This window comes from Cyprinodon tularosa, unplaced genomic scaffold (genome assembly GCF_016077235.1).
Source record: "Cyprinodon tularosa strain WSP-4 unplaced genomic scaffold, ASM1607723v1 ctg571, whole genome shotgun sequence".
In the NCBI taxonomy this organism is placed as follows: Eukaryota; Metazoa; Chordata; class Actinopteri; order Cyprinodontiformes; family Cyprinodontidae; genus Cyprinodon; species Cyprinodon tularosa.
Window position 1 is genome coordinate 302,207 of NW_024039309.1, and position 16,812 is coordinate 319,018.

Here is a 16,812-nt window from a genome sequence, read left to right on the forward strand (position 1 = left end):
TATAAATCTATATATATAGATAGATATACATATATGTATATCTTAAATATATTTTGAGTTTTTATCAATTAGTTGCATTTTATCTCACTTACTTGTCATTCATATTTATGAGTAATTTATTAAGCAATTGCCTCCATACTCCTTAGTACTCTATATTACTTAAGAGCATTAAAAATGCTCTCATATTGAACATCTGACTTTAATACAGACAAGCATCAGATTCCTTTTTGATGCTCAACTAAAATAAATGACATGAAAAATTACACTAAAGTACACAAAGTTGTTCTCAGCAACTAGTTGAATAACTCTTTAGCTGAAACTCAGTGCCTGGAATTTGATACATTTAAGCCAGTGTCTGAGAGGACACTGACAACCACTGCAGCCATTAATATTGAAGATTATGTCCTGAACAGCTAACGCATACTAATTCTTTTTAATAACATACCTCTGTTTTGTTGTTCTTCCCATGAAAAAAAGACGAAACAGGAAATGGGTGGAGAAATTTCTCAAGAGGAAAAGCAAACTAGCCTGGACGAGTATGCAAACTCTTTCTTCCAGTCTACACAGTGGAATGGGTTTGGAATCGACATGTGAGTACCTTTGCCACAATACTTAGGCTGAAAACATTATTAAAAATGTACAGTTTATTAAGAAAAGGTCAGTCCAACACACTCGGGAGAATTAATTTTGGACTTGAAAAACAATTCAAATCACTTTTCTAACCAGGCTTTTCATGAAGTAAAACGAACAAGTAAAATAATTCTAGTAGTACTGTGGAGTATGTTATTTTTTTAATCCAAGAGAAAGAATTATATGAAGTGGGAACATAATTTTGAAAATAGAATAAATATATTAGAGAAAACAATTGTTCATACTCATATCAAAAACTGATGTTATTTGAGAAAACATTTTCTCAAATCATAAAAGATAAATTGACAATTGGAAATTATTTCAGAAGAAACAAGGTTATCTCAAAAAATAGATTTTTACCCTCATATTTTGCTTTTTTTTTTTTGCATTCAGAGTGAAAAAGTATTATCTCAAAAGGAGATTTCTCTCTCAAAATCATTTTCTCTCTCAAAAAAAGTATTCAAATATGAAATGTACCAAGCGCAGGTAAAAATGTGAGGGAGGTTAGAATGAGATTGAATGCAGAGATCAATTAGCAAGAAGCCCAGTTAAGACAATGGCAATCCTCTCCTTTATAACCACAGCTCAGCCATATTTACTTCATCAGTAGCTGTTCAGATTCAATATGCATCCAATTACCAGATAAAATAGTCCATAAAACCTGAAAGTAAATATATCATACTCACCAGAAATGCTAATTATTTATAAACAAAATCCATCCTTCTGTCTGTTAATGTAACACAGGAGGTCTGGAGATGCTACGGTGGTGTAACTTCTAGGTCCTGAACGAGGAAGGTATAGAGGCAGTATCACTGTCACAGGGGTCTCTGGGCCTTGTTGATAAGGCTGGTAGCAGATAGGAAGAAACTGTTTTGTGGCGTTAGGTTTTGGTCCTGATGGACCGCAGCCTCCTGCCAGAGGGAAGTAACTGAAATAGTTTGTGGCTTGGGTGCGAGGGAACATCCACAGAGAACAGAGGAAAAGGTGCCTGAAGTATAAATTCATGAGTGCTGAGTTCGATTCATCCAGAGGGGGGCTGCTCATCCCTTTAGGGAGTTTGGCCATACTATGACGTTCACAAAGCATTTAGACTCTTTCTCTAAACTGTTTTTGGGGAGTGTTGGCCTAGTGGTTAGAGCAGTGCGTTTGTGAGAAGGTTGTAGTATGTGGTTGGATCCCCACAGCCTGAACAAAACACTTTAACCCAAACTGCTCACTGGGTGCCGCACAATGGCAACCAACAACCCAAGGGGATGGGTTAAATACAGAGGTAATTTTCTCCAGTGTGAAATCAGTTCAGTTATTATTTTAAATCATATACAGTTAATGGATGTACTTGTAATAAATAAGAGATTTGTGTGTAATGATTAAACAGCTATAAACTTGTTTATGTGCCTTGGAGTTGTGGTATGTTTATGTAAAAAGAACAAAATACTTTAGCAAATAAATGTTTGAAAAAACAAACTATAGAGCTTGCACAAGCTGCATCTTATCAAACAAAAAATAGCTAAAATATAATTTCCCATGCAGGTCCCTGGAGAGGTTTTCTGGATACAACTCTGCTGCACAGCTGAGTTCTTACAGAGACCAGGTCTTATACACTGATGGAGAAACCGATATACCAACCATTATGGAGAAACTGGGTAGTCAAGTGGGAGGATTCGGCCCAGTGGCGAACGCTGTTGGATTGGGGGCCCTCGTCATTTCCTTGTTATTAGAGAACTTGGCTCAATCCATGGGGAAACCAACAATGGGTACAGCTGATATACTTCGAAGAGTTTTTGCTGAGGAGAAAGGCAATGAGGTATAACCTGAAAAAACTCTGCCAGTATGAAGAGAGTAGTCTGTTGTCCCAAGTAATATGTTTTAATGAAGCTCTAATATTTTGATTCTCATTTGGACAGGTGCGAGATCTAATGGACGAATATATGAAGCGTATGATACTCTACTTGAGGCAACAGCAGGACCTGATTGCTCACACCCGGCATCTAGAATCCCAACTTAGCACTCAGCTCACAAGATTAAGGGTAATTATATACCGTAAATCCTCTAATATTGGCCTGTATTCCATTTGTCATGGTGGGTTTAGGTTCCCAACCCACATGCAGAAACACTCAGAGAGACAGATAAAAAGTTCAAAAAGTTTATTGAACAATGATTCAAAATGTGCAACTGGAAACGGGGTCGGTCCAACTGGTCTCGGGAGGGTCTCCACTAGGAGGACAGAGAGGTTAGAAGATGGTTCAGGAAAATCCAATGGTTGACTGAGGAGTGAGCTAAATACCTGCTTCGGGTGAGCAGAGCTGCAGAGGGGTTGGTACCCGGAGGGTTAGGAGGTCTGTCGGCTGGCAAAGGCTGAGGGCTAAGCAGAGACTGGTTGAGTTTTGGCAGAAATGATACCAGAAACTGGGTCCGGTCCAGTGCAGGCAGGCAGGTTCCAGAACTGAGTCAGGTTCAGTGCAGGCTTGACAGATTTCAGAACAGAGTAACTTCCTGGTTTCAGGTTTCAGACAGATCTGGTTCTGTTGGCAGAGAGAGAGAAGAACCGGATCAGGCAGGATCAAAGAATACACAAGGCAAAATCAGGCAGGTTGGCTCAGGTCTAGCTGTACCATAGCTGGCTAACACTCTGGCACTGGAGTGGAGCCCTCAGCCTCCATAAGTACTGGTCTTCTGATAAGCAGATGAGGATCAGGTGGTGCAGTCAGCTCCAGCCTCAGGAGATCCAGTACGCCATCTGGTGGAGAAAGGTGGACAGACCTCCAGATCCCAACACCATTAGCAGCCGGGTCTCTAATAATAGCCTGTCTGGCTGTCGGTGGAGGTAAATAGTGCCCGGACTCGTATACAGGCTATAATTAGAACCAACGATGTTCCTGGGCAGTCCTCAACAACTTGCGATAGTAACATACAAGTACTACAGGGGGACAGTGCCATTAGCAGTGCCGCAGACAGGAGGTTGGCTTGTTTTGTTTTTATGACCAAAATTGCAGAAAACAACTCGTGAAGTTGGACCAGCTAGAAGATCGAGGTGCGTGAGTATAACCAGCCACACAATTGTTCTGATCTGAAAGACAAATGTGATCACAGTTAGGTCATTGTTCTGAATTTCCCTTGAAATATATGATACTGGTAGCCTACTTCCACTTAGCCTGCCTCAAATAAAATTTTGCTGTGATGGCAGAACAATTTTCACACATTTTATTTTAAACTTTGCTTCGCAAGTCAGTTTTGCCAAGATTCTATTCTGTGTCTTTTTTTTCGTATTGCTGTACAGAAAAATTGGAGCTGCAAAATCTAATTTTTATTCATTCCAGTGGTACTGTCATGATGTCTTTAAGAGATCTGACCCACTGCAGGAAACCACTCAGAGAGCCAGAGTAAAAGTTTAACAGGTTTATTGAAATAAACAATAAGGTTGATCCAGGGTAACTCAGAGGGTTGGTGAACCGGAACTGGAAGTGAGAGGGGAAGTTCAGAGGTCAGTTCAGGGTCCGTGGGAACTTTCAGCAGTGTCTTGCAAAAATCAGAGATGAACGGGACTCACGTTAGCAGAAAAACTTTCTCTTCCCAGAATCCAGTCCCTGTGGGTTTATCCAGAGATTGGGGGGTTCGTTAGAGGGCGGACAGGTTTTTGGTTTGGTTGGTTCCTTGAGGAGCAATGGAGCGGACTGCCACTTAGATTTCCAGGAGAACTTGAACAGGTCGTGTGGAGATTAATCCCTTGCTCAGTGCAAAGCTCAAAACAATCCTTCGAAGGGGAGAAGGCCAAAAATCCATTTTGCAGGATGACTTTCTGCCGAAAAGGAAAAGACAAAAACAAGGTTAGAACTCAGAGAGACAAAGACTCAGTTTGATTCAGCTAAACTCAGCTTGGCTAGAGTACCCAAAACTGGCAAACACTCTGGCGACAAGGTAGTGGCAGTCCACCGCTTAAGATGCCTCAGTAATGAGCACAACCAGCCGCAGGTGTGTGGGAGGACCAACGAGAACCGCCACCTGGTGGTGGAGGAAGAGAACAAACAAAAAAAACACAGCCCATACACACTGGATTTCTAACAGGTAGTCTGTTTTGTTTAAATAGAAATAGAGGCCTGCCTCTAATTCTGGCCTCCTTCCAATAATGGCCTGTACCCCAGTGAAATAAAGTCCCGGGCCTATATTAGAGGATTTACGGATTTGATTTTTTTTAATCTTCCTTATTGGTCTCATGCTGCCTCATCAAGTCTTTCATGTCCATCCTTGTATAAAGCTTAATATTTTTCTTCTTTTTTCACTATTATTGTGTAGTTGTTTAAGTCTCCAATTTGACTGCAGGGTACCTGGCAGACATGTTCAAAAGTAATTTTTTGCAAGTCCAAGTCAAGTCTCAAGTCTTGAGAGCTCAAGTCCAAGTCAAGTCTCAAGTCTTGAGAGCCTAAGTCCAAGTCAAGTCTCAAGTCTTGAGAAGGCCTGTCACAATTATCAATTAATCGCACAATAAATTCTAATCACTTGATTAATTAAAATAGGTGCAATAATTTGCGTGCTTGCTTGTTTCTCCTTGTGTTTTCATCTCCGTCACTGAGACGGTATAGCTTAAAGGTTATTATTATATTATGGCTTTGTTGTAAAGCACTTTGGGTACCATTTGGTTATTGTAAAGGGCTATACAAATAAATTTGATTTGATTTGATCTATGGAATGATCATTATCTTGAACTGGTAAATGAAAAATACAATTAAAAAAAGCACACACGCACATTTTTTTCCAGTTAAATTCTGCATCTTTCTTTTTTTTCTTTCAAAAACAACAATTTTCTTACAGTATTTACCTGACATTTGTGGTTACAACCTTTTCTAGTGTTAGGAGTAAATGTCTGCTCTTTTATTTTTAAGTGAAAATGAGGGCTGTGGAAAAAAAACAATCACAATCCTGCCTTTTATTAATACATATGAAGTTAGCAACTACAAGAGATAAAGAAAAACCCTAAATAAATACCAGAACAATAACAATTCTTTCATAAAAGAAACATTGTGGCAATAACTTTTTGTAACTTAATGCCCTGGAACAGACAGAACCAACTTGGCGGGCAGTATTTTAAATTCAATTCAGTTTATTTATTTAGTGCCAATTCACAACATTATTCACAACATATTTCTCCTCTACGACTGCCATGAAGTTTTTAAAGCTTGGCTTGTCCATCATGCATGCATGCGCGCGGGCATATATGTCACGTAGCGTTGTCAGTGACGTCAGTGCTACGTGACTGTTTGACAGCCCTGTTTTTTTTTTTTTTTTGTTTTTTTTTTTACCTCTGCTGTGTGTGGTTAAGGCAATCAGTCAAGTTAGTAAAACAAAAAACACTTAGAAATAAAATATTGTTCACAAGTCAGAAATCACGAGTCTCAGTCGAGTCTGAAGTCCTTCAAATGCAAGTCTAAGTCGAGTCTAAAGTCATTAAATATGCGACTTAAGTGTGACTCGAGTACCAGTCACAAACTCGAGTCCCCATCTCTGGTACCTGGGTCTGAATCCTGGCTGTGTCAGGGAGGGCATCTGGTATAAAAACAGCTAATATAAGAGACTCACTCATTCACTCACTCACTCACTCACTATTTTAACCTCTGAATAAGGGAACAGCTGAAAGGAAAAACATTCTCTTAGCGTTTTTAATTTTAGGACATTGATCTGACGATCTGATCTACAGGCAATAGAAATTGGTGTTATATATTTTGCGTACAAAAAAATGAAACATGATTAGATTTACTGTACAATTATGAGATACTTGACCTGCTTACAGCTGAGCATTTACAATGTGTCTGTCTCTTATTCCGTAAAAATTCAAAAAATATCCACTGGACTTGGTTTTCAAGATTTCAAGACGTTTCGCCACCTCTCCAGGAAGCTTTCTCAATTCTCAAAGCTTCCTGGAGAGGTGGCGAAACGTCTTCAAATCTTGAAAACCAAGTCCAGTGGATATTTTTTGAATTTTTACGGAATGACTATGACCTGGATGACTGAGAACCTTCATCAGCACACAGCGTCTGTCTCTAATCCCTTAAGTATGGGTGGGCTTTACTGAATAAGCTGGCACTGAAAACTAACTAGAATATAGCTTGCCTGACTGTTTCCTTTTTGGCATTGCCATTTATCTATGACTGAGCCCCATTTCTGATAGATCTTCATGGAGCAAGTCATCTTATAGACTTGAATGCCTTCAGGTTTAGACAGAGAGAAAAACATGCAGATAACATCAAGCTTGAATAAGAGATCAGTGTATGTGGCTCACCTCTTTTTGCTCACCTGCTTGGAGGAGGATTAGAGTTTCTAACAAAGCTTCCAGACAGAAGCTGCATCTCTAAAGTGATATGTCAATAATGGTCAAGTATTTTACCTTATTTTTCTATCCTCCTAACACTGCAGGGCACCTCTATGAAAACACAAAGTTGTTGGTAGAGACACATAATGATGTTCATTCAAGGCAATGCTAATAAATATCATGCCCAGGAATTATGTTCATGTTTCTGTCTGAATTATAAGGTCCCAAAAGGGAACCTAAAAAAAATTGACACACATTGAAATAATTATTAGCATCAGATGCTAACTTCTGATGCTCAAATGCAGTTTCTGCACTGCTATTGCATTACAATAGCAATGCTTGATTCATATGCCTTGGGTTACTGTGAAGTTTTGGTTAAAGTTAGGGTTGACATGAATGCAGATACTAAATTGAACAGAAGTCAGCGTAAGTTCTTAATGTGGTTTAAAATGTGCTTCTTTCAGAACTCCATGCTGAAGGATAACCAGATGAGCACTCGGCTTCTTAACCAATGGGTGAACAGAGCTGCCTTTCACACCCAGATGTTGATCCATCTGGCTCGGTTAGAGAGGTCAGACGGAACCGTAGCAGTTAGAGCAGCTGATATTTACAACAAAGACGTCAACCGTCTTCTGGAGAAATACCAGAGTTACCTAATTGATAATCTTGAAGGAAAATATTATACTCCCGTATTTACCAACTTGGCAATTTGTTGCTTTTTCTTTGAAGAGAACAAAAGGAGAGTTATACCATCATATTTTAAATACGAACCAATTACTTGTACTGACGTGAAATATAAAATTTGCCCGAATCGCGATAGGATTAGTGAACTAGTTACAGTTATTATGTCTGAACCCCAAATTAGATGGGCAACTACTTATTTTTCAACCTTGAGCACTAATATTCCAACCCTTGTTGGCCAACATGATACATTTAGTATTTCCATGCAGTAATGAGCAGTCTTGTTTAGTACAACTACAGTGAGGTTGGAGTAGGACTAAAGAAAATGTATGTTGAAAATATCTAAAGTTTTAACAAATATATCTGAATTTGGAAGAATCTCCTAATAATAGGATCTTATCAAAGAGTTGCTGAAAACAGTTTTGACTAAGAAGATTATAACTTTGAACAAATACACCTTAGAGACTAGTAAGCAGAGTCAGTAATGATAGCGATAAACCCCTTAAAACCCACCGGGTCGACCCGTTGCCTGTCCTGGCAAAACAGGACACAAAAAATGCCTCTAACCCCTCCCTGGACCACAATGGTAGCTGATACTTCCTCTGCCTTCTGCTGCTGTTTTTGGGGATGTCCTACTCAAGGCTTAACTATAGAACATAAATAATACTACATTCCCATACATGTAGTGTATTAATATCGATTGAATATTGTTCATGAGAGTTCTGTTTTAAGGTATTCTTCATTGTAAGTATATTTTTGAGATCCTACAGAAGTAAACCCTTTTATTTGCTTTATATGCTCATTATCAAGGATGTTGTTATACTTAACATGAATAAATTCTGTTGATACTTCAAATGATTTTCCTTTTCTTACATTACTCTAACTCTCCCACTTGAATAAAGAACCAAATTGAAATAACAGTATTTCTTCCTTTTTTTTCTTTTGTCATCCATCTTGTCCTAGCACTTGTTTGATTCTGTGCTTTCAGAATCTTTATTTTTTCTTTCCATGCCTATCAATCTTATTTGACATCTTTTTACTGTCTGACAGCCTCATTGTCAGCAACCTCCATCCAATCTATTTGCAATCTCCTCTGTACCTATCTAAAAGTGACTTAACCTTAGCTCTCTAACATCCAATTAAGTCAAATGGATGTTGCTGTTCCTCGTACATGTAAAATTTTATTCCTGTTTATCCTGCCTATTCCTATAACAACAAAAAATAAGAAAACCCACTGTAATTGTGACTTATAAATCCATGGATGTTGTTAATAAATATGGGTTTCTCTTAATGGGGCTAATGTCTATCTGAAGGAAAAGTATGATTATTCGTCGTTTTTGGGGGTTCCTTTTGTTATTTTTTCCATCACTAGCCTGACGGCCTGTATGCCTGATGTAGGTGAAAGGTCCAAAATGATCTATAAAAATCAGATATTAAGATTTGAATTGCGAGATGTGACAAAGGTGGACATATGTATGTGCTGATATAAAAATTTTATTGAAAATAAAAAAGTAAAAAAAAATGAAGAAGAAAACAAATGGCTCAAAACTGACCTTCGGCATCCTAAGTTGTATACAGATTAAAACTATTCACTTCTGTACGGTGGTTGAAATAACTTCACATTATGTAACATTGGGGTAAATACACCTATATTCCACAGATTATGTTTATGTTTATGATTTAAATAAAGTAGGTGGCAAGCTGTAGTTTAAGATCAATTCAATAACCAGGAAAAAAGTGTTTAATTCCACACATAACTGGTTAAACTGACTTAACAAAACAAAAAATCTTGACTGTTCATCCCCAGATCTAGATCACACAGTAATGATGAGGGTTGAGATGAAAGAGCATAAGATTGTTAATAGGAAAGGTTTAAGCTCCATCTTGCTGCCCATTATATGCTTTAAACTTTTGAAATACCAAATAAGGCTTAGCCCCCCCTCAACAAAAAATTATTTCACCATGTAACCATTATGAGTTTACAGATTACACATTACCTCGGAAAAACCCCCCACATAAGGCTTGAATAATATTAATTTATTTCCAAACAGCATGTTTAGATTATACCATATGTCTAAATAGTTATATTACACCATTTTCACACTTCAACTCTACGTTAAGGTCATAGCTACAATAATAATTGTTTTCTAAATGTTTATAAGTGTTGATGAGTGCAAAGGATTCTGCACCGGTAGGAATAATAGGTTGAAATCACGTCAGACAGAGCTGGGATATTGCCAGTTTATTGTAGCTCTTTTATAGATAAGAGAAATGGCTTCTTCTGGGGATTAGTTTTCTCTTGCTCAGGCCAAACCAAAGCGCAACATAAATGAGGCAAGACTAAAGTGCACATCGACCAAGCTTTTGAACATTGGTGCAGACTTACAGAAAAAAGGGGTTTCAGAAGCCAAGCAGAGATTGCCGTTTTTATTTTGAATAGGTCTACTTAGGCTAACCAAAGGTTAGTATTAGCGAACCTGGCAGCAGGCTGGCAAACTGTATGGAACAAGGGTGCACGAGTGGCAGTGTGCCACTTTCTGGCCCAGAGGAGTTAAATTTGTTGCTCTCACTTTTAATGACAAACAAGGATAATTAATGAAGCCATTGTTGGACATCAACCACCACCACATCATTAATGAAGTCAGGCACTAAACTACATTGAAAACCACATGAACTTCCCCTCATAACATTCGCCCTTTATGCATACATTTTATTATCAACCATTTTTAATATAAATTTATTTCTCCTGTCACCCATTGTTATCCTTTTACCGTTTTTTTTTTCTACCTGTAAGGGCAGCTCCTTTGACAGCAGCAAAACCTCGGACACCACATCTCCCTATGTACAGTGTCTGTTTTGTCTTTTTCTTGAATGTTATATCCCGAAACTGAATTTCGCCCTACTGGTTTGCTGCTCCAGGCTGGGGGACAAATACATTTTATCTTAATCCTCATTTATTTCGGAATCAGAATCATCTACTGCTGCTGGTCAGTATGTGTAACAATTTATTAGGTTTTCCATACATTTGGTCATTATAAACTTGCTTTATCATGACAATGCCATTATTTTTCATGCAGTATTGAGTATCTTGTATCACTCATTAGATAGTTTTCAAAATCTGCCACTATACCTTTCCTAGCTTCAAATTAACTATTCAAATTTAATTAAGGATAATACAAGTTTAAAATTTCCAAAGATCTCTTAGCATAAATTCAATTAAATCTTAATTTGAGCGTCTTACCTATTAAACAGACAGATTTAAGCAGGCTGACACAGTCTATGTTTATATTAGTTTCCATTCACTGTCTTCAGTCACTATTATGGTGTCCACGTGGTTGTTTTACTATTTTGAGTAGGTAAAGCACAGGCAGAATTAAACTGCTGGGTAGAGTTAACCAAAGCACAGAAATCTCCAGAACACAAAATACACTTGTCATCAGGGGCTGAGAAGTTTTTATAATGATGGTCACCAGATACCCAAAGAAGGACAAACAGAGCACTATCATGATGGCTGCAACAGTAACGAACGCTCTTTTCCTTGTTTGGTTCACATGTTTCTTGTTCCCCAAGCTTTCCCCTGGCCCTCCATCAATAAGAGAACAGAGAACAGAAAAGCTGCACAAAAAAACAAGCACCAATGAGGAGGCCAAAAAGGAAAAAAATATGTATATAAAGAGATTAGAATCGAGAATGTTTGCTGCACAGGTAAACAAACCCGACACCAGCCAAACAGTAAGAATGACAATATTTCTGCTTGCCACACCTCGACCGTTTCGTAAACTTTGGTAGGTGATTGGATGAACAGCAGCCAGGTAACGATCCAAACAGGTGAGGACATGAAACAAGATCTCTCCTGGGAAAATGGAGCCTGTGAGGTAAACACCTGCTAAGGTTATAGCTGGAAAACCCACTGCTGACCCTAAAATCATTAAAGCTGTCCCCAGAATCCAGATCAGCTCCAGGATGCATTGGTGATAGGTAAAAACCTCAAAGTGGCTTCTTGCTTTAAATAGGCGCTGCTGACATTTCTGTTGGAGGCCGTGGCAGAGAATGAAGACTGAAACTGGAAAAAGGAGCAAAACCCTGGTGGCAATCAAGGCAGTGCCGATTAACGATCCATCAGTGTTGTTGGCACAGCGGGACTGTGAGGAATCAAAGGAAGAGTTTGGAGGAAGAGGCAAAGACATTTTGGTTCTCTGGTAAGATGACTGATTCCTGTAAAGAAATAACACCAACATGTAAAGTTGGGAATGCAACTACTCTGAAAGTTTCATGAATATTTAGAGCTTGTAATTCTAAGAAATACAAGCATGCCCTCGAAAAATATAGTTCTGAAAGTTACTGTAGAGTCCTATTTTCTCATTTTTGTTAACACCTGAAAATGAACACTTATTCCTTTAGATAAACTAGAAATGAAAAAACTGAGAACAGAACAGAACTCATTTTAAAAAGCAGTATTACTCCATTTGCAAGAATTTTGTTTTTATTTAAGAGAAGATTGAAATAAGAGGATCAGATAAAAAGACTTGTCTGTTCGGCTTTAGGATGTTTGGGATGAATGGGACATTTTTTAAAAGGGGGTATGGGATATGCTAAACAGATGAAGCCGACAAAAGAAATTCCTTCCAATTTGCTTTATATAGCAGCTACACTATAAAAAATCTATATCTAGATTAGTCATTTTTTCTTAAAATAAGTGCATTTGTTCTTGAATTGAGAAGGTAAAATAGACATTTTGCCAATAAAACAAGACAATTTACATTTAAAATAAGAAAACACAATTGCATTGTCTTATTTCATGTGCAATTTATCTAAATATCTTATTTTAAGAGTAAAAATATTCATTCCATTGGCAAACTATTTCATTTACCTACTCAAATTAAGAGTAAATACATTTAATTTAAGAATTTTTTTTACTTAATTCTAGATCGTTTTTCCAGTATAAGACTCTATAGATCACATGAAAAGAGAACAAATATGTAATTGTTCTTAAAACTTTTCCCCCCCTGTTTCTTTTGAAACATGTTTTATTGTAAACATAAGCTTGATGGTCAATAATGAGCGACCATATAATAATAATGTTCTACTAATTTATTTTGGTGCTTTTAAATAAGCTTTAAGGTTTTAAACATTATGCTGTCCAGTATTTTGGATACTTTGTACTTTATTCATATGCTATTCAGTTTAATTCAATTCACTTTATCTATACTGAATAAAATAAAGATCCAGTATGTATATTAAATCTACTATTATGCATAATTCTATAATGTATAATTGTTTAAAAAGATAGTCATTAGTCATTAGTGGAAAATAAACCCACCTTGCATGTAGGGATTGTATCCTCTCACTCTTCTGTCCTTTAAAATGCTGTCACTAACATCAGCTACCCAGACTTTAAAAACTACTTATTGTTTTGACAAGCATGATTCAAATTGCTGATGTGACGAGACGATAAATAATAAAGGTTAAGCTGTTTTGCATGACTGGATTGACTACAATAAAATAATCACAGGGAAATGTTTTGGGCTTTTCTTTTTTCCCCAAGTTCCTATCTCACACATGGAGATTATAGGCAGTTTCACGATAAAGCAGGCTTTTTGGGAAGTTTTTATTGCTATCCTTGTCTCTGATCTGGAAGATCACTTTTTGTTTGTCTGTTTTGTGCATTTAACTTTCAGTGGTGATTAGTGTTCAGAGTGTGGATGAAGGAGTTTAATTTGTTAACTGTGGTTCATGATCTCCCAGATGTTACATATTAGGCTTTTTGTTGTTTCTGGTAGAGAGAGAAAGATGCAATTAGAAGAGTTTTATTGATACAATAGTTTGAACTTTGGCGCTCAGGCCTCGGCAGGAAACATAAACGCTGATTTATACTTTAATGCAGATAAACTGATGTATGAGAATATGGATATTTCCCCCAGGCCTGTTGAAGAGCAGGCCGAGAGATGATTTGGAGTGGCTTTTAAGTTGAGTGCTGGAAGATGATTGGGAATCGAGGAAATGTAGCTTGAAGCGGATTGGCTGCATCGGAGGCGGATCAGCCTCAGATTGAATGGAAGTAATCAGAGTTTCTTCAGTTGAATTTTCGCCTTAGCTTCATATTAGGCTTTTGGTTGTTTCTGGTATTTCTGGAAAGGTTCATGTCCCCATTTGGCCATGTGAATTTTGGCATAGGCACGGCAGAATGTTCTCCCTATCGCTGTTCCTTTAAATTATAGGAACCGCCGTTCATCAAAAAAGACGCCTTTCCTTTCCAGATTCAGTCTAGCAGGTTCCAGGGTCTCTGTGTCTGGTCTGGAGGTGTCAGGGTTGTTTTGGAGGCATTCCTTAATTACCTTCAGGCCAATTTCTGTTTCAGCGTGGGTGTAGAGCCTCTCTACATCCATTGTGAACAGGAGGCTGCTCTGTTTGGTGTGGTATCATGCCACCCTGCCTTTAATGAAGCTGGGGTGTTTGAAGAAAAGGGAATTAGAATATTAGTCTACCTTTGGAATTTGGTGGGGTTTTGGCCCATTTGGAAGCGTCCTTATGGATTTTGAGTGGCAGATACTGTAGAAGTACCTGGTTTCTGCTGTACTTCTAATCTTGTCAGGACTCTTGTCTTTGTGTTTGTGTTTCTGTGTTTGTCTCCCTTCATCCACCAGGAGGCGCCTGGTTCTGGTCCACCTCCTCACACACCTGCTGATGGTTTCCTCGTTAACGGAGTGTTTTTAAGCTGCTGACTGCCACTACCTCGACGCCAGGGTGTTTGCCAGTTCAGGGTACTCTAGCCAAGCTGAGTTTTGCTGAGTCAAATTTAGTTTTTGTCAACCTGAGTTTAACTTAGTTTTTTGTCTTTGCCTCTCGGCAGGAAGTCATCCTGCAAACTGGATTTCTCAGACCTTCTCTCCCTGGAAGGATCAACTGAGCTTCAAACTGAGCTGGGGTTCAAACAGGAGGTTTGGATCCACTTTCCCCAAGAGATTGTTTGAGCTTCGCACTGAGAAAGGGATTAATCTCCTCTACGACCCGTTCAAGTACCGCAGGAAATCTGAGTGGCAGTCAGTTTCTCCGTTCACCTACTAACAACCGCATTCTGGGTAAACCCTGTTCCGCCCTCCACCGAATCAAACAATGGAACTACAGCATTCAGACTGGAGTCAAGGATTGAACTACCTCTCTGGAAATGTGAGTCAGCAACTAAATCCTCTTCTCCAAGTTTACGAGTCAAATTCCCCACTGAGCCTGAACTAATGCTGTGTCTTCCCTTCACTTTTCAGTTCCGGTTCAGCAGTGTTCAGAGCAACACTTCTCTCTCTGTTTTACCTCTTCAATAAAACCTGTTACACCTTTTCCCTGGTCTCCCTGTTCGGTTTTCTGCATTTGGGTCTGAACTTTGTAAAATCATGACAAGTCTGAGGTGACGTAGGTCCCTTTGATTCTGATGTATTAGTTGAAAAATTAAAGGATGCATTTTATTGGCTGTTCCCGCTGGGAAGGTGAAGCGAACGGTGGTGGTTCCTGGTCCTAAGATTGAGCTTTGAAGAAATAAGCTAGTTTCAGTTTCCTGTGGTATTGTTGCAGCTCTATCTTACGTGTTTCCCGAACAGTTGTGATTCTGTTGGCTGCTGGAACAAATAAGACACCTTTTTCTAAGACATACTGTGACAGCCTGCTGTCACACTCTGAAGCTGTGTGGTAACTTTTACATTTTTCATTTTCAAAATCAGTTGCACATTTCATATATTTTCATTAGCCTGACTTTAAGTTAACTTTTTGCAGTGCACACATTTAGTTAACTTTATTTGTCAGGTTGTTGTTTCATCAAGAAGCAATTGATTAATTTCTTTCTTCTTTGAGTTGCCAGTTTCCTTGGGATCTGCTGGTGGAGGGCTGCAATGAGCTCCAGCTTTCCTCAATTGGTTGCAGCGGATCAAACCATTTGTAATGGGAAGGGAAATTTGTTTATCATTTGTTTAAATATTCTTAGTTTGGGCAACTTTATAAATTAGTTAAATTTAAAAAGTATTTAGTGTCTGGCCAGTATTTATCTGTTTACATAAGTTGTATTAGTTTGTTAGTCAGTTACTCCCCTTGTGTGTCAACAGTAGTCTGATCAGCGACTATATAAGTTTCCCTCATTTCCTGTTTGTTAGGTCAGTTTGTGCTTGAGTTCTTTAAGTTAAAGCCTGGATTGAATTCTGTTTTGTTGACCTCTTTTTGGACCCGGTTTATCATTTTCTTGAACATTTTTGGAATAAATTAAGACTTTTTTTTTTTTTTTCAGTGGTTTTCTGGCTGGTTTGTGCAAATCCGTCACACATAACTTTTTTGAGTGTTAGACTGGTAAAGAAGTTGGGGACTCTGTTTGATCTAGTTAAATTGATCCTGTAAAGTGCCTTGAGATGACATGTGTTTTGCATTGGTGCTATGAACTCTGTCTGAAGATAAGCTGTGGGACATCACTGTGTTCTTTGATGTCTCCAGTGGATTTAATGTGATTCAGTCTTACTTAAACTCTGGAAAACTCAGGTGAAGGGATCAACAATTGCATAGATCAAAGTTTAGCTGACAAACAGACCACCGTTTCTGAAATTGAAGGAATAAACGTCTAATCAAGTAGTTAACACCACAGGAGCATGATGGGGATAGTATTGTCCACCATCCCTTTTTACTCTGAACACCTTGGACCTTCAGTACCAGACTGACTCCTGTTTGCAGCAAGATGCTCTATAGCTTCTATAAGTTTGAAAGTGTTATCTGTTTTACCATTCCCTGCTGGGGTAACAGCATCAGAGCAAATCAATTAAAAAAGCTCAACAAAAGAAAACACCATTTATATTGAGAAAATAAATCAGCCAAAAATAATGAAGGTTTTATATTCTATTAGTGCAACACAGAGGTTGGGTATCACTGCTCTATGCCACAGATAAAGCAACATCCAATTTAATGGTGGCTCAGAGGGTAGAGTCTTATCCGCAAATCAATGAGTTGCCAGTCTAAGCCACTGCTCTGCCTGGCTTTATTGATCTAATCCTGACCAAGACACTTCAACTGGTTTGCTTTTGATGGTCAATAACACCCATTCACACATCTTTTTCTGGGTGAATGACCTCACATAGTGTAAAGTGCTTTGGTTTCCTTAAGATGTGATGAAGTGCTGAACTAACCCTAACATTTATTGGTAATAAGACTCTTACCTCATCCTTTGAAACTTGTGT

The 16,812-nt window shown here is 38.3% G+C and overlaps 1 protein-coding gene across 1 annotated transcript in view; it reads left to right on the forward strand.

Moving 5' to 3' along the window:
• Positions 1-11,673, forward strand: part of LOC119797122 — a 62,819-nt gene extending 51,146 nt beyond the window's left edge. Inside the window, exons 5-6 of the mRNA XM_038306077.1 lie at positions 7,396-7,674; positions 11,626-11,673. Of these exons, the coding sequence (XP_038162005.1) occupies positions 7,396-7,674; positions 11,626-11,673 (327 nt within the window). The remainder of the gene's footprint in view (positions 1-7,395; positions 7,675-11,625) is intronic.
• The last annotated feature ends 5,139 nt before the right edge of the window (positions 11,674-16,812 follow it).